Below are 25,515 nucleotides of genomic sequence, written 5' to 3' on the forward strand. Positions count from 1 at the left end.
GTGGCGTCCTAATTCTTCCATGAAGCCCAGGGACAACACTGTAAAATGAGCATATGATCTTCTACTTCTCACTTAATTCATTCTGTGTCATTCCATTGGTTTGTGAATTGTGTCAATAGACAAATGTTTGGACTGTGGGTGTATGGAAATACATCCAGCCCTTCTACATTAATTCTTATGAAAAAAATCTTTTATTCACCTTTTTTACTGTAAGACGAATTTCCCAGTAATGTAACCTTGATGCAAATAAATGCTGTAACGGTTGTGCCAAAAGTTGCAATTAATAAACCCAGGGTCTTGTTCTTCTTCTCAACCCAATTCTAAAATGAGGGTTTTCTCTAAGATGCAAATTTTAACACACACGAATAATCTTCTTATATAAGGTTGATGGTTTCGCTAATACAAAACTCTTAACAGTTTGGATATAAAGTGGCTGTACTAGGATGTATTCAATTTCATAAAGTTCTCCACAGCTTGTAGCCTCATTAGAAACAAAACTCAAAGTCTCAAAAAACCCTCAGAAAACTAGGAATAGAGGGAACTTCCTGAATTTGATTAAGAGCATCTACAAAACCCTGCATTTAATACTATACTCAATGGTGAAAAATGGAATGCTTTCTTTCTAAGATTGGGAACAAGGCAAGGATGTCCACTCTCACCACTCTTATTCAACATAGAGCTGAACATTCTAGGCAGTGTAATAGGCAAGAAAGAAAAGAAAAGGCACACATTTCAGAAAGGCAAAAATAAAATGGTCTGTATTTGCAGATGATACAGTGATGTAGTAGAAAGTCCCAAAGAATCCACACGCACACACACACACAAAATTCCTAGAATCTATATACTGATGAACACATGGAAACCAAAATTAAAAATAAAATACCATTTATAATCACTCAAAACATGGAATATTTGGGTGGAAATCTAACAAAACATGTATAGGGTTTCTATGCTGAAAACTATAAAATGCTGATGAGGGAAATCAAAGAATATCTAAATAAACTGAGTAAAACTGTGTTCATGGGTTGGAAGACTAAACCTAGTAAAGTTGTCAATTACTCCCATACTGGCACACTTTCTATCAAAATTCCAACAAAATCTATTTCTTGCAAATATTGACAAAACTTTTCTAAAATGTATGTGGAAAGGCAAAGGAACTAGAATAGCTAGAATAATTTTAGATAGTTTATTAAAATTTAGCTAATTTTAGAGAAAAATCAGTCTACCTAATTTCAAAACCTGTTATGTGGTCACAGTAACAAAGCAGTGTGGTTCTGGCCCAGGAATAGCACATAGATCAATGGAACAGAACACAGAACTTGGAAATAGTTCCACACAACTATTTTTGACAGCTGATTTTTGACAAAGGTGCAAAAGCAATCAATGGAGACAAGTCTTTTCAACAAATGGTGCTGAAGCAACTGGACATCTGTAGGCCCCCAAATCAACCAAACAACAAAACCTTGACGTAAGTCTCATATATTGTACAAAAATTTCCTTAAAATGGACCTCAGCGCCGGACGTGGTGGCTCACGCCTGTCATCCTAGGACTTTAGGAGGCCAAGGCAGGAGGATCACTTGAGGCCAGAAGTTTGAGACCAACATGGCAAGACCTTGTCTCTACAAAAAATATAGAACTCTGCTGAGCATTGTGGAGCACACCTGTAGTCCCCACTATGACAGAGGTTGTGGCAGAAGGATCGCTGGAGCTTGGGTGATGGAGGCTGCAGCAAGCTATTACTGCCTCACTGCCTCACTGCACTCTAGCCTGAGTGACAGAGCAAAATCCTGTCTCAAAAAAAGAAAAAAAAAAAAAGACCTCAGACTAAAATGTAAACATAAGACCATAAGACTATGTGCTCACTTTGGTGACACATAAACCAAAGCTGGAATGATACAGAGAAGATTAGCATGGCCCCATGTAAGGATGATATAAAAATTTGTGAAGCATTTCATATTTTAAAAACAATTCTATAAACATTTTAGAAAACAAAAAGCATAGGAGAAAACATTTGGGATCTAGAGTGAGGCAAAGAGCTCTTAAACTTAGCCCCCAAAACATGATTCATAAAAGGAAACATTTATATATTGGACTTGGTCAAAATTAAAAGCTTTTGCTCTGCAAAAGACCTTGTAAAGAGGATAAAAAGACAAGCTACAGCTACAGACTGGGAGAAAAGATTTGCAAACCACATACCTGACAAAAAGACTAGTATCTAGAAATATGAAGTACTCTCAAAACTCAACAGCAAAAAAACAAGAATAGAATTAGAAAATGGGCAAAAGACATGAAGAGATTCCACTGAAGAGGATATACAGAAGGCAAATAAGCACACGAAAAGATGTTCAACATTATTATTAGCCATTTGGGAAATGCAAATTAAAACCACAATGAAATATTACTGCACTCCTCTCAGAATGGAGAAAATGAAAAATAGCGACAACACCAAATGCTAGTGAGAATGCAGAGAAACTGGATCAATTATGTATTTCTGGTGAGAATGTAAAATCATACAGCCACTCTGGAAAACAGTTTGGCAGTTTCCTGTAAAAATGAAACATGTGCCAGGCGCGGTGGTTCACGCCTGTAATCCAGCATTTGGGAGGCCGAGGTGGGTGGACCACTTAAGGTCAGGAGTTCGAGACCAGCCTGACCAACATGGTGAAACCCATCTCTACTAAAAATACAAAAATAAGCCGGGCATGGTGGTGCATGCCTGTAATCTCAGCTACTCGGGAAGCTGAGGCAGGAGAATCGCTTGAAACCAGGAGACAGAAGTTGTGGTGACTGAGATTGCACCACTGCATGCCAGCCTAGGCGACAGAGCAAGACTCCATCTCAAAATAAAATAAAATAAAATAAAATAAAATAAAAAATAAATAAAAAGGAACACACTACCCATACACAAAACAACCAGGATGAATCTCCAGGGAGTCATGCTGAGGGAAAAAACCAGCCGCCAAAGGTTACAGAACTGCATTGTTCTGTTTATTAAAAACCCTCTTAAAATGACACAGTTATAGAAATGGAAAACATTAGTGGTTGCCAGGGGTTAGGGAGGGGGTGGGGCTGGAGGGAAGTGGGTATGGATATACAAATCAAAATGATGGGTTTATTGGGGTGTTACGGGAAGGGTCTCAAAAGAGTTGAAACTGGGCAGCTCTGGTGAACTCAGTTGGCAGAAGTCTATGGACTTGCCATTCCTCATGATTTCCGGGTTATAGAGTCATCATTAGCAGACAGAATCATGAGAGAAGAAAACCTGGTTGATAGAGCTTTGGAAGGATAGCCAAACATCAAGGTTGGGCACGATGTCTCACGCCTATAATCCCAGCACTTTGGGAAGCTGAGGTGGGAGGATGACTTGAGCCCAGGAGTTTGAGACTAGCCTGGGTAACATGGCGAAACCCCATCTCTATCAAAAAACATTATCTGGGCAGGGTGGCACACACCTGTGATCCCAGCTACTCAGGAGACACCAGCCTGGGAGTTGAAGGCTTCAGGCATCACTGCACTCCAGCTTGGGTGACAGAGCGAGACCCTGTCTCAAAAAAAAAAAAAAAAATCCACATCCTTGTTATTATTTTTCTTTCCAATTTTAAACATCCTAGCAAGTGCAAAGTGGTATCTCACTATGGGTTTGGTTTGCATTTCCTGATAGCTAACTATGTCGAGCATCTTTTCATGTGCCTATTGACCCAGAGATGATCTTCTATCAGATGTCTGCATCAGGTTGGTCAGCTTCAGGGGACAGTATCACACAGCGGAGCCCCGGTTACTGTGGGGCACTCTGGTTCCTGGGGTTGTTTTCAGAGATGACCATGAGGAAGCAGTGTGGTGAGAAAGGTCTCCCATGAAGATACAGATTTTTTTTTTTTTTTGAGACAGGGTCTTGCTCTGTTGCCCAGGTTGGAGTGTAGTGGTGCGATCTTGGCTCACTGCAACCTCCACCACCCAGGTTCAAGTGATTCTCCTGCCTCAGCCTCCCAAGTAGCTGGGACTACAGGCACCCACAACCACATCCGGATAATTTTTGTGTTTTTAGTAGAGATGGGGTTTCACCATGTTGGCCAGGCTGGTCTCGAACTCCTGACCTCAAGTGATCCTCCTGCCACTGCACCCAGGGAGATTTTGAAGCCCTAGAATGGAGAAGATTCCCAATGACAGTGAGGGAGAAGCGGGAGAGTTGTGACAGCTTTGGGAACCCTTTGAAGTTAAGGGTGAGATGAGAAGGTGGAGACACGTCAGACCCACTGTCCTAACTGGGTACGGGGAGGGGCAGGACCAGCCAAACTAGGGATGAGGCCAGTGACAGGGATAAACTGTCAAGATGAGGTCTGAGGGTGGGAAGGTCCCCGCAGGCTGCAGGCGGTAGAAACAGGCCTGGGAGCAGGGGCTCAGGAATGAGACCCCTCCCTGAGTGTTTGGGCAGGTCTGAGCCAACAGGGCCTTACACACCTCTTCTCGTGCAGTCCTCACTACTGCCCTCTGGTGGTGGCTGTCTCCATTTCACAGGGGAGGACGTTGAGAAGTTCCTCTGCGTGAAGGGACAGAGCTCGGAGGTGAACCCCGGCCTGAATTATCCAAAACCCTGTGCACTTCTCAGGACACTGTAGTGTTCCAGCACCCCATAGGGACCCAGTGAGGGAAGAGATTATTGTCATGTGGAAGACATTTGGGGTGGGGGTCTCAGCCAAAACATCGACTCATCAGAAAGACTCCTCTTGGCCACCCATCTAAAGAAGGTCCCTTTCCTAATTTCTCATGCGGCACTCAGTTTCTTCACTGCCCTCATCATAATTCAAGATCATATATTTATATGTGAATATAGTTTACTTTTATCGTAAACTAAAGTTTGCAGGAAAAGGACCGTGGAGGCCTCTTTTGTTCCGCATTCTATCCCCAGCACCTGCTGTGGTACCAGGCAAGCAAGCAGGCACTCGAAACTGCTTTGGTGGATGCAGCAGTGGGGTACACTGGAAAACGGAGGCAAGTGAGGGATGTCACAGGTCACAAGCCTCCACCAGAGACTGAAGGTGTTGACTTTCACCTCCCACACCCTCTAGAGTGTGATGGGAGGTTTGCTCTCTCAGGGACAGCATAAAAATGATGCTTATGTTACAGGGATGAGAACCAAGGTTGGGGAAGCAGAAAGTAGGTGGTGTGACCAGCAACGGTGTGATCAGCAAGGGTGCCTGAAAATGGGACAACTGACAGCCTTGGAAGAAGCAGGTTCTTTGGCCATGGGACCTGAGGCAGGCCCTCAGCAGCTGGGGCTGGGCAGCTTGGGCGGCTCCATGCCTCACTTCCTCCTCTGAGGAACTGGCCAGAAAGCTGACTTCAGTGACAACTCAGGGAACAGTCAGGTTCACCCAAGGAACAGAATGTGGCCTGAGAACAGATGAAGTCAGTTATGCCTCAGTCATCGCTGTCATATTTTCTCCTCTGCACTTGCTCATTCAGAAAATATTTATTGCCATCTACTAGGTATTAAGAAGTCCTTGTAGGCTGGGCGTGGTGGCTTACGGCTGTAATCCCAGCACTTTGGGAGGCCAAGGTGGGTGGATTACCTGAGGTCAAGATTTTGAGACCAGCCTGGCCAACATGGTGAAAACCCATCTCTACTAAGAATACAAAAACTAGCCGGGTGTGGTGGCTTGTGCCTGTAATCAGCTACTTGGGAAGCTGAGGCAGGAGAATCACAGGAACCTGGGAGGCAGAGGTTGCAGTGAGCCAAGATTGTGCCACTGCACTCCAGCCTGGGCAACAGAGTGAGACTCCATCTAAAAAAAAAATTAAAAATGCCAGGCGAGGTGGCTCACACCTGTAATCCCAGCACTTTTGGAGATTCAGAGGGGTAGATCACCTGAAGTCAGCAGTTCGAAACCAGACTAACCAACATGGAGAAACCCCATCCCTACTGAAAATACAATATTAGCCAGGGGAGTAGGGGGTGCATGCCTGTAATCCCAGCTACTCCGGAGGCTGAGGCAGGAGAATTGCTTGAACCCGGGAGGCGGAGGTTATGGTGAGCCGAGATCATGCCATTGCATTCCAGCCTGGGCAACAATAGTGAAACTCGGCCTCAAAAAAGAAAAAAAAAAAAAGTCCTGTGCTTGGTGCTGGAGATAGAGTAGGAGAGACTCCATGCCCTGATCTCAAGGAGCTCCTGGCTCCATAGGACACAGTGACAATACAAGGCTCCAGGCAACCTCAGGCAGAGGCCTGACCTGACTTGTCACCTTGTCTCTCTAGGGCTTTGCCCTGGGTTCAGTGCTGGGAAGGTGCTCCAAATGGTTCCTTAACTGAAGGCGCCTACACTCTAAAGGGAAAGACAGACAAAAGAGGTAGATGTTGCTCAGACCAGCTTGGTCGGGGAGACCCCAACCCAGTGGTGCTAGAGGAATTAAAGACACACACACAGAAATATAGAGGTGTGAAGTGGGAAATCAGGGATCTCACAGCCTTTAGAGCTGAGAGCCCCGAACAGAGATTTACCCGTATATATTAACAGCAAGCCAGTCATTAGCACTGTTTCTATAGATATTAAATTAACTAAAAGTATCCCTTATGGGAAATGAAGGGATGGGCTGAATTAAAGGAATAGGTTGGGCAGTTAACTGCAGCAGGAGCATATCTTGAAGGCACAGATTGTTCATGCTATTGTTTGTGGCTTAAGAACGCCTTTAAGCGGTTTTCTGTCCTGGGCGGGCCAGATATTCCTTGCCCTCATTCCAATAAACCCACAACCTTCCAGCGTGGGCGTTATGGCCATCATGAACATGTCACAGTGCTGCAGAGATTTTGTTTATGGCCAGTTTATAGCCAGATTTTGGGGGGCTTATTCCCAAAAAGATGTCATAAAGGGTGAGAAGTGGGTGAAGAAGGGGCCAGGCATGGTGGCTCATGCCTGTAATCCCAGCACTTTGGGAGGCCAAGGCAGGCAGATCACCTGAGCTTGGGAGTTCGAGACCAGCCCGGCCAACATAGTGAAACCCTGTCTCTACTAAAAAAATGTAAAAATTAGCTGGGCATGGTGGCGTGCACCTGTAATCCCAGCTACTCGGGAGGCTCAGGCAGGAGAATTGCTCAAACCCAGGAGGTGGAGGTTGCAGTGAGCTGAGATTGTGCCACTGCACTCCGGGCGACAGAGCAAGACTCCATCTCAAAAAAAAAAAAAAAAGAAGAAGTAGGTGAAGAAGAGGGTCTTGTGGGAGCCCAGAAATGGCTACTGGGGAGATCAGAGAAAGATCTGAGAGGAAGCAGCTTGTGCACTGAAGGACCTGCAGACGGTAGCCAGGTGAGGCTCAGTGTCGTGAGGGTGGAGGAGCGGGGAGTGTGCAGGAACAGGAAACAGGCTGTGCCAAGACCTGGAGGTGACGGAACATGATCCTTTAGGGAACTCAAAATAGTTCTGTGTAGCTGGAGCACAGAGTGGCAAAAAATTAGGCAGGAGTCCTAAAGGTTGGAAGAAGTTTTCTAGGAGCCAACTTCAAAAGGGGTCTGGCACAGTTGGGGTAGCCACTGGGGCATCAAACTCCAGAGGGTCTAATCTGAAAACTGGACCCCCCATCCTCAACCTTGACCCCATGACCTAGCACTCTGGGTACTCTAGCTTCTCCAAACTAAGTTCTTCTTGCGCTTTCCTGCTAACAACAGAAAAGAGTCCCTCCTTGGTTTAATTTGTTGTTATTACTTGCTTTTCTTTGAGATTGGATCTCATAATGTTGCCCAGGCTGGCCCCTAACTCCTGGGCTCAAGCAGTACTCATGGCCTCAGCCTCCCAAGTAGCTAGAAGGCTACAGGTACATGCCACTGCACCCGGCTGTCTTTTTTTTTTTTGAGACGGAGTTTCGCACTTGTTGCCCAGGCTGGAGTGCAATGGCGCGATCTCGGTTCATCGCCCGCCTCCCAGGTTTAAGTGATTCTCCTGCCTCACCCTCCCTAGTAGTTGGGATTACAGGCATGTGCCACCATGCCCAGCTAATTTTGTATTTTTAGTAGAGACGGGGTTTCTCCATGTTGGTCAGGCTGGTCTCGAACTCCCAAGCTCAAGTGATCTGCCTGCCTCGGCCTCCCAAAGTGCTGGGATTACAGGCATGAGCCACCGTGCCCAGCCTGCACCTGGCTCTTAATTTATTTTTATTTTATTGTATTTTATTTTTGAGATGGAGTCTCTCTGTGTCACCCAGGCTATAGTGCAGTGGCGCAATCTCGGCTCACTGCAACCTCCACCTCCCGGGTTCAAGCAATTCTCCTGCCTCAGCCTCCTGAGTAGCTGAGATTACAGGCGCGAGCCACCATGTCCAGCTAATTTTTTGTATTTTTAGTAGAGATGAGTTTTCACCATGTTGGTCAGGCTGGTCTCGAACTCCTGACCTCAAGTGATCTGCCCACCTCAGCCTCCCAAAGTGCTGGGACTACAGGCATGAGCTATCAAGCCTGGACTAATTTATTTTTAAAGACCTTCCTACACGTTCTCATCCATTTGGACAGATTGAACATTGATTCATTATCCAAGCAGAAAAAGCACCAGAAACTGACTTTAAATCCAAGAATAAGAGTGGAAAGAAAATTGAGTCCTTTCCCTCTTTACTATAGTAAGACAAAGTACTACGTTAAATTACTGAAAATTTTTATTTAGTCACAAATGAGCCTAACTTGCTTTCGTGAGATGACTATTTTTAAATGTGATTTCTCTTTTTTTTCCTTTAATTTCCACTTATTCACAAATTATGCAAAACTGCAATAGCTTTCTTCAGTCAAAAGTGACTGAGTTACTTTAGTGCTGGATTTCATTTTCTCTGTGATCAGAGTCCACTGCTCAGCCTCACCCCAGAATGCGAAGGCCATTTAAACCTGAGACACGGCCAGGCACGGTGGCTCACGCCTGTAATCCCAGCACTTTGGAAGTCCAAGGTGGGTGGATCACGAGGTCAGAAGTTTGAGACCGGACTGGCCAGCATAGTGAAACCTCGCTTCTACTAAAAAATACAAAAATTAGCTGGGCGTGGTGGTGGGCGCCTGTAGTCCCAGCTACTGGGGAGGCTGAGGCAGGAGAATCGCTTGAACCCGGGAGGTGGAGGTTGCAGTGAGCCGAGGTTGCACCACTGCACTCTAGCCTGGTGACAGAGAGAGGCTATGTCTAAACAAACAAACAAACAAACAAAAACACCAAAAAAAAAAACCGAGACAGTAAACACATGCCATCTAGGGTAGCACACCCATATCTCATGCATGATAAGTGAACTTGCTTCAACCTCCCTCCCTCTTATTTTTACTTTTAGAGACAGACTGTCACTCTATTGCCCAGGCTGGAGTGCAGTAGCATGATCACGACTCACTGCAGCCTCAACCTCTCGAGGCTCAAGCAATCCTCCTGCCTCAGCCTCTTGGGTAGCTGTGTAGCTGGGAATGAAACTGCCTTTGCAAAATTATGACTGAGACAGTGAAAGAGCTCTAACTTAACTTATTCCAACTTGCTTCTAACCTCCAAGCTGTCCTTGTTCATTCCTGGGCGTAGGCTGAACTAACTTTGGGAGAAACTTAGTTTACAGTTTAAACAAAGACACTAACAGCCCTTTCCCAAAGCAGACCTCCTTGCCTGGGCTCTAGATTGCCTTTGTAGGAGTAATATTAGCCATAAGATTAGGAATTATGGTTTAGGAGTTATGCAGCTGGAGGGGGACAAGATTCTGACCCTCCCTAAACTGCTCCTAAGGTCAGTGCTTGAGATATTTTGCAGACCCTGCACTTGATGGATCAGCTGGCCTCACCCAGATCAATAAACTGGCTCATCTGATCTTGTGGGCCCCGACCCAGGAACTGACTCAGTGCAAGAAGACAGCTCCGACTCCCTGTGATTTCATCCCTGACTAATCAGCACTCCTGGCTCACTGGCTTCCCCCACCCACCAAGTTATCCTTAAAAACTGCTCCCTAAATGCTCAGGGAGACTGATTTGAGTAATAATGAAACTCCAGCCTCCTGCACAGCCGGCTCTGCATGAATTACTCTTTCTCTATTGCACTTCCCCTGTCTTCATGAATCAACTCTGTCTAGGCAGTGGGTAAGATGAACCCCTGGGTGGTTACAGGACCACAGGCATGCGCCACCATGCCTGCCTAACTTTTTTAGTTTTTGTAGAGACCAGGTCTCACTATGTTACCCAGGCTGCTCTTGAACTCCTGGGTTCAAGTGGTCCTCCTGTCTCAGCCTTGCGAACTTCTGAGATTACAGGTATGAGCCACCGCACCCGGCGTCTCTCTCTTTCCTTTGGTTGCCTCCTGTTGGGTCTCCAAACACGCACTTCCTCACAACCCCTCCACTCTTTGGATTCCTCCATCCCAGGGTCCATTCTTCACCTGCTTTGACAACTGAGCTTTTCCAAGAAAGGGCTATTTTCACTTTTTCTATTTCTTCAACTCCCCTTTGCCACCAAATCTGCTGTCTCCAAGTGGCCCCTTGATCCCCACTGCCACTGGTGTCTTCTCGTTCCTCATTCTTCTGGACTGCTTGGGGCCTTTGATGTTGCGGGTCTCGCCTCCTCAGGACACACACCTGTTCTGCCTCCTGCTTGTTTCTCCCAGGGCAGCTGCACCCGCTGGCTACTCCGCACTGCTCAGCCCCCCGCATGCGCTCTCCTGCAGTAGTCGGGCCCATCCTCGGTCTTTTTCCAAGTCAGAGTGGCTCCCAGATCTCTCTCCACTCGAGACCTCTGCTCTGAGCTATCATATTGCCTTTCCTCCTGCCTGGGCGGCAGTTTCACCTACGTATTTTCTTTTCTTTTCTTTTTTTTTTTTTTTTAGACGGAGTCTTGCTTGGTCACCCAGGCTGGAGTGCAGTGGCATGATCTTGGCTCACTGCAACCTCTGCCTCCTGGGTTCAAGCAATTCTCTGCCTCAGCCTCCTGGGTAGCTGGGATTACAGGTGCCAGATACCATGCCCTGCTAATTTTTGTATTTTTAGTAGAGAGGGGGTTTCACCATCTTGGCCAGGCTGGTCTTGAACTCCTGATCTCTTGATCCACCCGCCTCGGCCTCCCAAAGTGCTGGGATTACAGGCGTAAGCCACCGTGCCGAGTAATTTTTTTTTATTTTTGTTACAGACAAGGTTTCATCATGTTGGCAAGGCTGGTCTCAAATTCCTGGCCTCAAGTAATCCACCCACCTTGGTCTCCCAAAGTGCTGGGATTAGGTAAGGTGTGAGACTTATTAGGCATGCCGATAGAAGTGCATCTTGGAGACTCATAAGACCTCTTCTTTTCCCCCTATTTAGGCTTGCAATTCTTGATAACCTGTTTTATTACTCTAGGGAATTGTCAGCCGACCAGCCCTAAATTTGCATTTTTTTTTTTTTTTTTTTTTAGATGGAATCTTGCTCTGTTGCCCAGGCTGGAGTGCAATGGCGCGATACTGGCTCACTGCAACCTCCCCGTCCTGGGTTCAAGTGATTCTTCCGCCTTAGCCTCCCGAGTAGCTGGGACTACAGGCATGCGCCACCATGCCCACCTAATTTTTGTATTTTTAGTTTCGCCATGTTGGCCAGGCTGGTCTGGAACTCCTGACCTCAGGTGATTAGCCCATCTCAGCCTCCCAAAGTGCTGGGATTACAGGCATGAGCCACCATGACTGGCTAATTTGCATGTTAAAGCAAGCAACTCTTAAGTGAAAAATCAGACGGCAAAATTTACATCTCTAAATACAGAGAGGAAAAAGTCTGGTGTGCTAGAGGGAAATTAAAACTGATTTAATTACCAGTTAAACATAAAATTATAGAAATCTATCATAAAGGTCTTTTAAATACACACACACAGACAAACATACACACACACAGAGATCCTATAGCTTTTACTTCAGAACTCTAGCCATGAGATAAACACAAGTTTACCGGCTTGCAAAAAAAAAAAAAAAAAAGTTCGGATCCAAACAGTGGTTTTTATCTCAGTAGAAAAGTAACAGCAGAGTTAAAGTAAGCAGAAAAGAAATAGAGAAAAAGAGAACTTAGAAATTCTATGGCCGGGCGCGGTGGCTCAAGCCTGTAATCCCAGCACTTTGGGAGGCCGAGACGGGCGGATCACGAGGTCAGGAGATCGAGACCATCCTGGCGAATATGGTGAAACCCCGTCTCTACTAAAAAATACAAAAAACTAGCCGGGCGAGGTGGCGGGCGCCTGTGGTCCCAGCTACTCGGGAGGCTGAGGCAGGAGAAGGGCGTAAACCCGGGAGGCGGAGCTTGCAGCGAGCCGAGATAGCGCCACTGCACTCCAGCCTGGGCGACAGAGCGAGACTCCGTCTCAAAAAAAAAAAAAAAAAAAAAGAAATTCTATGGACTTTTGGGCTCTTTTTCTTTAATGCAATCGTCGTCTTGTGCACAAAGACCGTAATATTTCAATTTTACACAAATTCTAACAAGTAGAGGTGCCGTAACACTAAGAGGGCCCCAAAGGGGGTTACTCTTCTTGTTTTCTCCGCCTTCTTAGATTATTTGTTTCCTTTTTTTTTTTTTTTTTCCTTAAAAGGAGGAACTGAGCTGTGTCCTAGGGCTTTTGTGGAGTGCGTCAGTGTGTGCTGTTTGCGGGCAGGACTCCATAGTGTGTCTCCACTGCGGCGTTGCTGCCTTCTTAGCGTCTCAGTTTCTGACTCTGGAGGTCTAAGTCCCTCCAAGAGGGCTGAAAGTGCGGAGTCATCAGCTTCCATATGCCCTTCCTGGACGAGCCTTTTTAAAACTAATTTTGGTGGAGGGTTCCCTGTAGGGCCGTTGCACATCATGAGGGTCAACCCTCCAGACACTCCCACGTGGCGCCCGGTCACTGAGGGGCGCCTTTCAGCTAGGAAGGGCAAAATGCTCTTTCTTTTTTTTTTTTTTTTTTGAGATGGAGTCTCGCTCTGTCACCAGGCTGGAGTGCAGTGGTGCCATCTCGGCTCACTGCAACCTCCAACTCCCTGGTTCAAGCTATTCTCCTGCTTCAGCCTCCCAAGTAGCTGGAATTACAGGCACACGCCACCACATCCAGCTAATTTTTATATTTTTAGTAGAGATGGGGCTTCACTATGTTGGCTAGGATGGTCTCGATATCCTGACTTCGTGATCTGCCCGCCTTGGCTTCCCAAAGTGTTGGGATTACAGGCATGAGCCACCGTGACTGGCTGCAAAATGCTCTTTCTCTTGGGTGCTGAGTAAACTCTGTCATTTACCTATGAAAACAACAGTTCAGTTCCTCACCTAAATGTACACAGACAAGCCAAATTGAGATTAATTTTGGGAGAAAAAGCAATGACGAAGACCCTTTAGAATGCACCTCTGGGCCGGGCGCGGTGGCTCAAGCCTGTAATCCCAGCACTTTGGGAGGCCGAGATGGGTGGATCACGAGGTCAGGAGATCGAGACCATCCTGGCTAACACGGTGAAACCCCGTCTCTACTAAGAAATACAAAAAACTAGCCGGGCGAGGTGGCGGGCGCCTGTAGTCCCAGCTACTCGGGAGGCTGAGGCCGGAGAATGGCGTGAACCCGGGAGGCGGAGCTTGCAGTGAGCTGAGATCCGGCCACTGCACTCCAGCCTGGGCTACAGAGCGAGACTCCGTCTCAAAAAAAAAAAAAAAAGAATGCACCTCTGAGTTCAGTGTGGTGGCTCACACCTATAATCACAGCACTTTGGGAGGCCAAGGCGGGTGCATTGCCTGAGCTCAGGAGTTTGAGACCACCCTGGGCAACATGATGAAACCCTGTCTCTATTAAAATACAAAAAATTAGCCGGGTATGGTGGTGCATGCCTGTAGTCCCAGCTATGTGAGAGGTTGAGGCAGGAAAATTGCCTGAACCCAGAAGGCGGAGGTTGCAGTGAGCCAAGACTGCACCACTGCACTCCAGCCTGGGTGACAGAGCAGACTCTGTCTCCAAAAAATAAAAATAAAAATAAAGAATGCACCTCCAAACTAGAAGTATGATCCTTAAACAACAGCTTCCTAAGAGAGAAAAAAACAACAGCCAAGACTACTCCTGTAAATTGTGCTCAGCCACCCCTAACTTTGTAGCTCTTGTCCACCATTACACACGCCAAGGTCAAATCCTCTCTCAGTACAAGGTCATCTCTGATATCCCTTGTTAAATCAAGTTTAGCCTAAAGCTGCCTCCTTACATATTTTAAGTTCAGCCTAAAGGGTTTTCTGTACATCGTGAACTATAACAAGTGGAGGTATAAACAAACCATGGCCCACACCTGTGCCAATTACTGAGTTTGTTTTTTTTTTTTTTTTGGCCAATCAAATGTAGCCAACTGTTTAAACTGTGTTCAAATAAGGCAAATGCCGAGCTGTAACCAATCCAGTTGTTTCTGAACCTCACTGCTGTTTTCTGTACATCACTTTCCTTTTTCTGTCCATAAACCTTCTTCCACCACATGGCTGTGCTAGAGTTTCTGAGCCTAGCCTGGCTCAAAAGGCTCCCCAGTTCATGAATTGTTCTTTTCTTAATTAAACTCCTTTAAATTTAACTCAGCTGAAGCTTTGCTTTCATCTGATGTGGTCAGAAGCAGGATCTGAAGTAGAGCTTCTAATGACCTCCAGGGGTGCTGAGTGAACTAGCAAGGTACCTGCAAGACCCATTTGTGTCCATTGATCTCTTGGAGCAGCTGGGGATCATGGTAAGTTCTTGCTCAGATTTCAGAACTCCATGGATTTGTGTTTTGAGCTCTCCGAGTTTCTTTGAGGAAATTTCTGTTCCGAACTGGGTTTGGAAATCACAACAGAAACTGGACTGGGTCCAGGATTGAATTAGATCTGGTAATTAACTGGCTTGGATCATGTTAAGGCCTCTTACATCTGACTGGGTCAGAAAGAAACTGGTAGTAAATGGTAATATTGCAGGGGTTGTAAAATTTGGGTTTTGGAAATCACAGGGATTTTTGTTTTTCACCCCTTTGTTTCATTTTTCTTGAGTGCTTACATAGGAAAAAAAGCATTGGCTAAGTTAATCAAGGGAACCTGAGAGCAAACCCAGTATCTTAGATAAAAATTAGATACTTAATTTCTGAAGAACTGAGTTCCTTCTGACTTATATATACATAAGTGTTAGGGCCCCAGAAGCAGCAAAGTCTTACAGAAATGGTGAAATCGTACTAAACGTAACTTAAAGTGGAACATTCCAAATGAATAAAACTGTACTGAAATGCATTTGAAAATGAGGGCTCCCTAATTAGTCTCATCTAGGGATGTCTGTTGATATGCAGAAGAGTTTTTTTATTTGTTTGTGGGGTTTTTTTTTTCTTTCTTTCTGAGACGGAGTTTCGCTCTTGTTGCCCAGGCTGAAGTGCAATGGCGTGATCTCGGCTGACCCCAACCTCCGCCTCCCAGGTTCAAGCAATTCTCCTGCCTCAGCCTCCAGAGTAGCTGGGATTACAGGCATGCGCCACCGCACTCAGCTAATTTTGTATTCTTAGTAGAGAGGGGGTTTTGCCATATTGGCCAGGATGATCTTTAACTCCTGACCTCGTGATCCACCCGTCTGGGCCTCTCAAAGTGCTGGGATTACACGCATGAGCCACCGTGCCCAACTGATATACAGAAGAGTTTAAAAAGATTTCCACATTTTTATTTAAAGACTTTACAAAAGGCAAATAAAAAGCCTAGGCAACTAATTGATTTAAAAAATTAAACCTGCCTTGTACTCTTTGCTGACAGCTGTGGGTGACAGGATTAGGCACGTACAGGACCTTGGAACATGGGGAAGCTTTTCTCCCCAAAGGTGAAATTTGGGAGCTGATGGGACAGCTGGAAAAGGTCCCTTGGTGACCAAAAAGCGACTACTTGAACTTTTGATTAAGCATCACTGCAATGGCTGGGTGATACGGTTTGGCTGTGTCCCCAACTAAATCTCATCTTGAATTGTAGCTCCCATAATTCCCATGTGTTGTGGGAGGGACCTGGTGGGAGAGAATTGAATCATGGTGGTGGTTTTCCCCATACTGTTCTCATGGTAGTGAGTAAGTCTCACGAGATTTGATGGTTTTATAAGGGGAAATCTCTTTTGCTTGGTTTTCATTCTCTTGTCTGCTGCCATGTAAGACGTGCCTTTTGCCTTCCACCATGATTGTGAGGCCTCCCCCACCAAGTGGAACTGTGAGACCATTAAACCTCTTTTTCTTTATAAATTACCCAGTCTTGGTTATGTCTTTATCAGCAGCATGAAAATGGACAAATACTGTAAATTAGTACCAGTAGAGTGGACCAGTGCTGTAAAGATACCCAAAAATGTGGAAGTGACTCTGAAACTGGGTGACAGGCAGAAGTTGGAACAGTTTGGAGAGCTCAGAAGAAGACAGGAAAATGTGGGAAAGTTTGGAACTTCTTAGACACTTGTTGAATGGCTTTGACCAAAATGCTGATAATGATTTGGACAATAAAATCCAGACTGAAACAATAAAATCCAGGCTGAGGTGGTCTTAGATGGAGATGAGGAACTTATTGGGAACTGGAGTAAAGGTGACTCTTGCTATGTTTTAGCAAAGAGACTGGTGGCATTTTGCCCCTACCCTCAAGATATGTGGAACTTTGAACTTGAGGGAGATGATTTAGGGTATCTGGCAGAAGAAATTTCTAAGCAGCAAAGCATTCAAGAGGTGACTTGGGTGCTGTCAAAAGCATTCAATTTTAAAAGGGAAATAGAATATAAAAGTTCAGAAAATTTGAAGCCTGACAATGTGATAGAAAAGAAAACCCCATTTTCTGAGAGAATGAGAGCCAAGTGAAAGGGGAAACCCCCTATAAAACCATCAGATCTCATGAGATTTATTCACTATTATAAGAACAGCATAAGGGAAACTGCCCTCATGATTCAATTATCTCCCACCAGGTCCCTCCCACAACATGTGGGAATTATGGGAGCTACAATTCAAGATAAGATTTGGGTGGGGACACAGCCAAACCATATCACCATGAAATCTCTTTTTCTTTATACATTCATTACCCAGTCTCAGGTATGTCTTCATCAGCAGCATGGAAACAGACTAATACAGTGCGCCTTTCTCTGGCCTCCCTGAGCTCCTCGCCTTCCCCACCCTGCCACAGGCAATGCTTTTCTTTCTTTCTCTCCTTTTTCTTTCCTATCTTTTCTGTTACTCAGGGTGACCATCTTGCCCAGAGACCACATATTGAAACCCCTGGTTGGAGGTTGGATTAAAGATGACACGGCCCAACTGTGGGCATGTTTGAGCCTTGCCAGTTCGATATTGGGTGCTAAGCAAAGTGGCTAATGTCTATGTTTTGCCAAACATATTTTGCTCTGGTCAGAATGGAAAATGTTAATTTAGTTACCCTATGAAACCCTTTGGACAGCATCTTACAAAATTGAGAAGGTTTTGCTTGTGGTTCCATGAAACAGAAGGAAAAAAAAAAGATTTTCTTTTGTGTTGCAGCTTGACTACCAGAGCTATTGTGTGGTGAGCAGGTTTGCTAGGGCTTAAGGAAAGAGAACCCAGAAATCTGACATGCTGGCAAAAGGGTAAGGATTTCTCATCAGTCAGACTTTTGGCCTCTCTCTCTCTGTGCAAACCAGTTGAATTAATGGTAAAAATGACCATTCCTTTCCTCTGTAAAGTTTGGATTAATGGGAAAAGGGGTTTGTAAGGTGTGAGACTAGTCTTTCTGTGTTGTTCTATAATGGAGGGGGGTACTTTAGGATAGAATGTGGGCCTAGGACTTCATTATCCCACTGTTCAAGCCAGCATGACAAACTGGTCAGTTCCAAACCTTGCTGCAGGTCACAGAAAAAAACAAAATAAAACAAAACAAAACAAAACAGACTGAATGAGGTCTCCATCTTGTTTTATGTCCTTGGGAGCTTGACCTTGTAACCACGTGGTGGTACTTTCTCTTGATCTCTGTCTTCCAGGGAATAGGAATCTTGGGCTTCATATCATAGTCAGCTCTAAAAATTATCTTGAACAGTTATAAGTCTTTGGAAGCTCAAAATTGACTGCTCCAGACTCCATCTGGGAAGAGCAATGGAAACTGTCTGGTGCTGTAGCTTAGCAGTGAAGGCTTCACCATTCTATAATGGTGGCCCAAGTTCAATCCTGGCATAGGGAATGAATACTTTCTGGTTGATATGTATGTGACCTTTACCATTTGTTGATTCTCTTCCCCTTCATAAACAACTTCTAACTTCCTTTCTTAAATTTTCCTTTTTCTGAGCTACCTTTGAAGATTCTAAGTTTTATAAAAATTGCTTATCACCTCTTTGAAAATACCTTGGCGAGCGAGGGCGTGGTGGCTCACACCTGTAATCCTAGCACTTTGGGAGGCCGAGGCAGATGAATCACCTTATGTCAGGAGTTTGAGACCAACCTGGCCAACATGGTGAAACCCTGTCTCTACAAAAATACAAAAATTAGCCAGGAGTGGTGGCACATGTCTGTATTCCCAGCTACTCGGGAGGCTGAGGAAGGAGAATTGCTTGAACCCAGGAGGTGGAGGTTGCAGTGAGCTGAGATCGCACCACTGCACTCCAGCCTGCACGATAGGAGCAAGACTCCATCTCAGAAAAAAAAAAAAAGAAGAAAAGAAAGAAAAAAAGAAAAGAAAATACCTTGGCTCATGCCTGTAGTCCCAGAACTTTGAGAGGCCGAGGTAGGCGGATCACCTGAGGTCAGAAGTTTGAGACCAGCCTGGCCAACATAGCAAAATGCTGTTTCTACTAAAAATACAAAAATTAGTCAGGTGTGGTGGTGGGCACCTGTAACCCCAGCTGCTCGGGAGGCTGAGGCAGGAGAATCACTTGAACCCAGGAGGTGAAGATTGCAGTAAGCTGAGATTGTGTTACTGTACTTCAGACTGGACAACAAGAGCTAAACTCCATCTCAAAACAAACAAACAAACCCCAAAAATGAAAATACCTCATACACTTGTGGTTATTTCATAACCTTAGTTGAGGCTTGGTGGTTTCACTTATAAGGTTCCTTTTGGCAAAGTTTAAAAGTGAAAAATGTTGGCCGTTTGGCCTGGCTAAAGTTAGGTAATAAGAAATTTAAAAGGACTTTTTAAGAAGAGCACTATGGTTAAAAGTCAGCTTAATTAAAAGCAGATATTCAAAGTCTAACAGCCTGGGACTCCTTGGATAAAACAGGAGGCACCACAGACCCCATTTTGGGAAAAACCTCTGTTTTTCTCATGAAACCCCAGGAATTGGAAGCAGTTAGATCCCTCTCAAAATCTAAGGCTCTGTTATTTTCTGCATTTCATTATCTGATATTTTTGACTTTTGGGGGTATCAGAAGTTACTTCACATTATGAGAGAAATTTAACATGTAATAGCTAGGTAGGAAATATAGTTTTGGGGACAGCTAATGGCAATTATGGGGGAATCCTCAGCTCTTTGCATGTTTGGATCAGAGAAGCATGCTCTTGGCCACCTAGAAAGTATGGAAATGAGCCGGGCGTGGTGGCTCATCCCTGTAATCCCAGCACTTTGGGAGGCCAAGGCAGGTGGATCACGAGGTCAAGAGTTTGAGACCAGCCTGGCCAATATGGTGAAACCTCATCTCTACTAAAAATACAAAAATTAGCCAGGTGTGGTGGGGCATGCCTCTAGTCCCAGCTACTCAGGAGGCTGAGGCAGAAGAATTGCTTGAACCCAGAAGGTGGAGGTTGCAGTGAGCTGAGATCATGCCACTGCACTCCGGCCTGGGTGACAGAGTGAGACTCCTCAAAAAAAAAAAAAAAAAAAGAAAGTATGAAAATGTCACCCCCACCCCCAGCTGAGAGATAAGACTCCTGTGGGTGATGGGCTAGTCACAGAATGGATTGGTTAGCTTTCGATTGCTTTGCAATGAAATGCATGGTAAAATCATTGCACTGTCTTGTTCCATAGCATTTCTCCTTTTAGGATCTGAGATCTGATTTAAAAATGAAACCCTTAATATTGGGGGAATCCATTTTACCTTCCAGGTGTGCCTACTTATTAGGCCCTAGAAACTGCATGCTTTCCTCACCCTGTTCTTCGAAGGGCTCCACTCTAAAGCCAATAATCCAATTAAGAAATGTAAAAATCCTACAACTACTGGCTCTTCTTCCATCTATCTGTCTGTGTAGTTATATATGTGTTGTGTGTGTGATGTTTATATAAAAGAGCTCTGATTAATCGGCTTGAAGAAAAATAAGCACTTAAATATTTTGAAAGAAAAAAACTGTAATGCCTTTTAGTTCACATGACTTTAGTAACCTTTGGGAAATAAAAACAATTTTAAAGATTATTGGTAAAATAAAGACATTTGGTCTAATTTAGGCAGGTCAGATATTAGGTTTGCTAAATGCTTCAAGGTTATAAACTGCTTCTTTGGCTTTTGAAAATTGTTCAACTTGAGTAAAGGAATAGGCTGGGCGTGGTGGCTCATGTCTGTAATCTCAGCATTTTGGGAAGCCGAGGCAGGTGGATCACAAGGTCATGACATTGAGACCAGTCTGGCCACATGGTGAAACCCCGTCTCTACTAAAAATTCAAAAATTAGCTGAGTGTGATGGCGGGCGCCTGTAATTCCAGCTACTCAGGAGGCTGAGACAGGAGAATTGCTTGAACCTGGGAGGCGGAGGTTGCAGTGAGCCGAGATCATGCCACTGCACTCCAGCCTGGGTGACAGAGCAAGACTCCGTCTCAGGAGAAAAAAAAAAAGAAAAAAGAGTAAAGGAACAAAGAATGGCTATTCTGGCCGGGAACGGTGTCTCATGCCTGTAATCCCAGCACTTTGGGAGGCCAAGGCAGGTAGGTCACCTGAGGTCAGGAGTTTGAGACCAGCCTGACCAACATGGAGAAACCCCATCTCTACTAAAAATACAAAAATTAGCTGGGTGTGGTATCACATGCCTGTAATCCCAGCTACTCGGGAGGCTGAGGCAGGAGAATCACTTGAACCTGGAAGGTGGAGGTTGCGGTGAGCCAAGATTGCACCACTACACTCCAGCCTAGGCAACAGAGTGAGACTCTGTCTCAAAGAAAAAAAAAGAATGACTATTCCATATGTAGAGCACCCCCAAGGGCTGCTGGCTGTCCGCTTTTACGGTCATTTCCTAATTATATGCTGAAGAAGGGGTGGGTTATTCATGAGTTTTCCAGGAAAGGGGTGGACAATTCCTGGAACTGAGAGTTTGCCCCCTTTTAGACCATATGGGGTAACTTTCTATATTGCTATGACATTTATAAACTGTCATGGCACTGATGGGAGTGTCTTTTAGCATGCCAATACATTATAATTAGTGTATAACGAACAGTGAGGACGACCAGAGGTCACTCTCATTGCCATCTTGGTTTTGGTGGGTTTTGGCCGACTTCTTTATTGCAACTTGTTTATCAGCAAGGTCTTTGTGACATGTACCCTGTGTCGACCTCCTATCTCTTCCTGTAACAAGGAATGCTTTAATCTCATGGGAATGCAGCTCAGAAGGTTTCAGCCTTATTTTATTTGGCCCCCATTCAAGATGGAGTCACTCTGGTTCAAACGTCTCTGCCATGGTGATAAAAGAAAAACTTCAGCTGAATTAAATTTAAAGGCGTTTAATTGAGCAATGAGCAAGTCATGAATTGGGCAGCCTTTAGAACCAGAGTAGGCATAGATACTCCAGCCCTGCGTTGTGGTGGAAGAAGATTTATGGACAAGAAAAGGAAAGTGAAGTACAGAAAACAGAAATGAGGTTTAGAAGCAACTGGATCGCTTACATCTCAGTGTTTGCCTTATTTTAACATAGTTGGAACAATTGGCTACATTTGATTGACCAAAACTCAGTGATTGGCACAGATATGGGCTACAGTCTGTTTACAGCTCCACTTGTTATAGTTCATGATGTACAGAACACCTTTGGGCCGAACTTAAAGTATATAAGGAGGCAGCTTTAGGCTAAACTTGATTTAACAATTCCCCGCTTTTGGTCATTTTCTCAATTTTGAGAGATTGACCAAAACTTTAGTCATTGATGTCACTATCCCAGCATAAATATACTTATTTGGTCTTGAAACCCACTGGGAAACAATAGAACAGTGAGTCTTGCAAGGTGGGAACAAGGACTGAGTAGAGAGTACCTCCTTATGCTGGAACGTCCTTTTTACAGAAGAAAAACAAAACCTGGTTTGTTCTAGGACCTATGTGTTCCTTAGAGTCTTAGTATCACTATGTCACATTTAGCACAAGCAACTCCATTTTGGTTTGGTTTGGGGCCTAGAGCTCATTCCAAAACAATGGCCTCCCCTAATTTTGTTTAAAAAAATTCCCCCTTTTTGGTCACATTCTCACTTAGGTGAGAGTTCTCACTTAGGTGAGACCGTGACCAAAACTTAGGGCCTTAATGCCACTCTCAGTTCCCATTATTTTGGGTTTCTGGTCTCAGCGTGTCATTCATAGGTTATGGTGTCCTCATGGTTGCACATTTCTTTTTTCGAGACAGAGTCTACTCCGTCACCCAGGCTGGAGTGCAGTGGTGTGATCTTGGCTCACTGCAACCTCCACCTCCTGGGTTTAAGTGATTCTCGTGTCTCAGCCTCCTGAGTAGCTGGGTTTACAGGCAGGCACTGCCACATCCAGTTAATTTTTGTATTTTTTAGTAGAGACAGGGTTTCACTATGTTGGCCAGGCTGATCTCGAACTCCTGGCCTTGTGATCCACCTGCCTTGGCCTCTCAAAGTGCTGGGATTACAGGAGTGAGCCACAACACCCGGCATGGTTGCACATTTCTTTCATCTCTTGTCATTCCAACTGAAGAGAGCCCATTTGACATTCTAAAGATGGCTGTGTGCAAACACTTAAAACCTTTGAGAGAATACAGCACACCAAGGAGACTACTATTATGACTATTGCAAGGATAACACCAAATGTTTGGACTGTTCTCCTTATCCAGGGCCCCCACAAACCAAACCACCTAAAATTAAATAGATCAAAGAATGAGCTAGATGAAGAGTCTATTTGCTTAACTAAGCAGTCTTTCCACTAATCCCCTGCAACTGAATCTCTATAATGCCCGATGTGAAGTATTTATCCTTAGGCCACAAGTGCCAGCCCCTGCACAGATACTTCTATTTAGCCAGTAAGTAATCTAGAGAAATTCCATTATTTAGCATAACTTTCACAAGATAAAGTCTGTTGTGGAACCATAGACTTTATGGTAGAATCTGCTATAGAAACTATCATGGGGGGATACATTTCTAATCATTGCCCCTTTTACTCCAAACCATAGAAAAAGGACTTAACAAATGATGCCCTTCTAGGGGAGTGAAGGCCTCCTGGCAATGATTTCTTTAACCCATGATGTGGGTTAAGAGGAGTGAGTCAATGTTCTAACAAGCAGCCACAGCTGGAAGGTAAAAACAGATCCCCAAAATTAAGGGTCCCATTTTTATACTGGATCCTGGATCCCCAAAAAGAAAGGAAATGCTACCGGAGAAGACAGTGCAATGCTTCTACTGTGGATTTCATTGCAAGGCAACCCAAAGCTAATCAGCTCTTTTTGTAATCAGCCCATCCCCTATGGAAGTCTCATATCTAGCAGGGGTGAGGGGGTGGGGTGGAGATGTTTCCATGCCTCTAGGTGGTCAAGAGCATGCTTCTTTGATACAAGCATGCAAAGAGCCAAGTATCCCTTGTAACTGCCATTAGCCATCCCTTAGAATACATTTTCTACCTGGTTATTACACACCAAGGCTAAAAGCTCTCTCACAACGCAAAGTAATTTTGGACACCCCCACTCCCCACCCCAAAGTCAAAGTGTCAGGTAATGTAATGTAAAACAGAACAGAGCCTTAGATTTTGAGAGGACTCTATCCTCCTTCAATTCCTGGGGTTACATGAGGAAAACAGAGGTTTTTCCTAGAATGGGGTCTGTAACACCTCCTCTGTTTTTCCCCAGGAGTCCCAGGCTGTTAGTAACTATCTTAGGTTCTCTCATGTGGACATCAAGAATGGCAAGAAAAGAAGACAAAATGGAGAAAAACAATTCAGTTGACTGAGAAGAAAAAAAAAAAAAACTTAATTTTCCTTCAGAAAAATAAGAAGAGAAAAGAAAACAAACATAAAGGTTTTTAAAATGTATGTACAGTTTGGATATCCACTTTTTATTAAGCTGATTTTAACCATATAACTCTTTTTTTCTTAAAAAACTATTAAAATTTTCTTTTATTTGTTTGAGACAGAGTTTTGCTCTTGTCGCACAGGCTGGAGTGCAGTGGCGCGATCCCGGCTCACTGCAACCTCCATCTCCCGGGTTCAAGTGATTCTCCTGCCTCAGCTTCCCAAGTAGCTGGGATTACAGGCGCGCGCCACCACGACTGGCTAATTTTTTTTTTTTTTTTTTGAGACGGAGTCTCGCTCTGTCGCCCAGGCTGGAGTGCAGTGGCGCTATCTCGGCTCACTGCAAGCTCCGCCTCCCGGGTTTACGCCATTCTCCTGCCTCAGCCTCCCGAGTAGCTGGGACTACAGGTGCCCGCCACCTCGCCCGGCTAGTTTTTTGTATTTTTTAGTAGAGACGGGGTTTCACCATGTTAGCCAGGATGGTCTCCATCTCCTGACCTCGTGATCCGCCCGTCTCGGCCTCCCAAAGTGCTGGGATTACAGGCTTGAGCCACCGTGCCCGGCCTAATTTTGTATTTTTATTAGAGATGGGGTGTCTCCATGTTGGTCAGGCTGGTCTCGAACTCCCAACCTCAGGTGATCCACTCATCTTGGCCTCCCAATGTGCTGGGATTACAGGCGTGAGCCACCGTGCCCAGCCTAAAATCTTTTATTACCAGACTGTAGCCAGGACAGCCAATATTTCTGGCTTTTGAATTCTACCACAGGTAACCTCCCATGTGAAATTAATACATTTTAACTAAGGTCATAACCATGGATGCATACAGTGTCTTAAAGAGATGATAAGCAATTTTTGTTTTTGTTTTACAATAATTGGAGTCTCCCCAAAGGTAGTTCAGCAAAAGTAAAAATAAAGACAGGAAATCAGAATCAGTCCATGGGGAAAAAGAATCAATAAATGACAAAAAGTTACACAAATAACAAAACAGAAAGGGCTCACTCCCTAAGCCCCCTAAGCCAAGAATTGAACCTAGGCCACCATTGTCAAATGCCAAAGCGTTAGGACTGAGCTACTGCATTAAGCGTTTTCTATTGCTCTTCCCAGAAGGAAGATTTTGAGCTTGCAAATTCTTTTAACTGCTCAAGATAATTTTTAGGGCTAACTATGACATGAACCCAAAAATTCCTGTCCTCTGGATGGCAGAATCCAAGATAAAGAATCCTCATATGGTCACAAGGTTAAGTTCAAGGACTTAAAACAATGTAAGAGAGCAGCTTCATCTGGTATTGGTTTCAGGGACTCACAGAAAAGTTTGTAAGTGACCAGCCTGCTGAACTGGCTTGGACAGTTGGCTTATACGGCTCCTAAGTCCACGTTCCACCCTGTGATGCCTCTCCATTATAGAACAACACAGAAAAACAAACTCAGAGCACTAAGTATACCAGATTTTCTATAGCCTAAAACTAGTCTCGT

The 25,515-nt window shown here is 44.7% G+C and overlaps 1 protein-coding gene and 1 non-coding gene across 2 annotated transcripts in view; both read left to right on the forward strand.

Annotated features, from left to right (window-relative positions):
* Positions 1 to 1,856: 1,856 nt before the first annotated feature.
* LOC116270215 lies at positions 1,857 to 1,962 on the forward strand. Its single transcript, XR_004178130.1, has one exon. It is a non-coding gene; the product is annotated as a U6 spliceosomal RNA (small nuclear RNA).
* A 12,404-nt stretch (positions 1,963 to 14,366) lies between these two features.
* NANS (N-acetylneuraminate synthase) overlaps positions 14,367 to 25,515 on the forward strand; it is a 39,970-nt gene continuing 28,821 nt past the window's right edge. The window contains exon 1 of the mRNA XM_031654345.1: positions 14,367 to 14,642. Coding sequence (XP_031510205.1) covers positions 14,640 to 14,642 — 3 coding nt within the window. The 5' untranslated portion in view covers positions 14,367 to 14,639. The remainder of the gene's footprint in view (positions 14,643 to 25,515) is intronic.

Source organism: Papio anubis, chromosome 13 (assembly GCF_008728515.1).
Source record: "Papio anubis isolate 15944 chromosome 13, Panubis1.0, whole genome shotgun sequence".
Classification (NCBI taxonomy): Eukaryota; Metazoa; Chordata; class Mammalia; order Primates; family Cercopithecidae; genus Papio; species Papio anubis.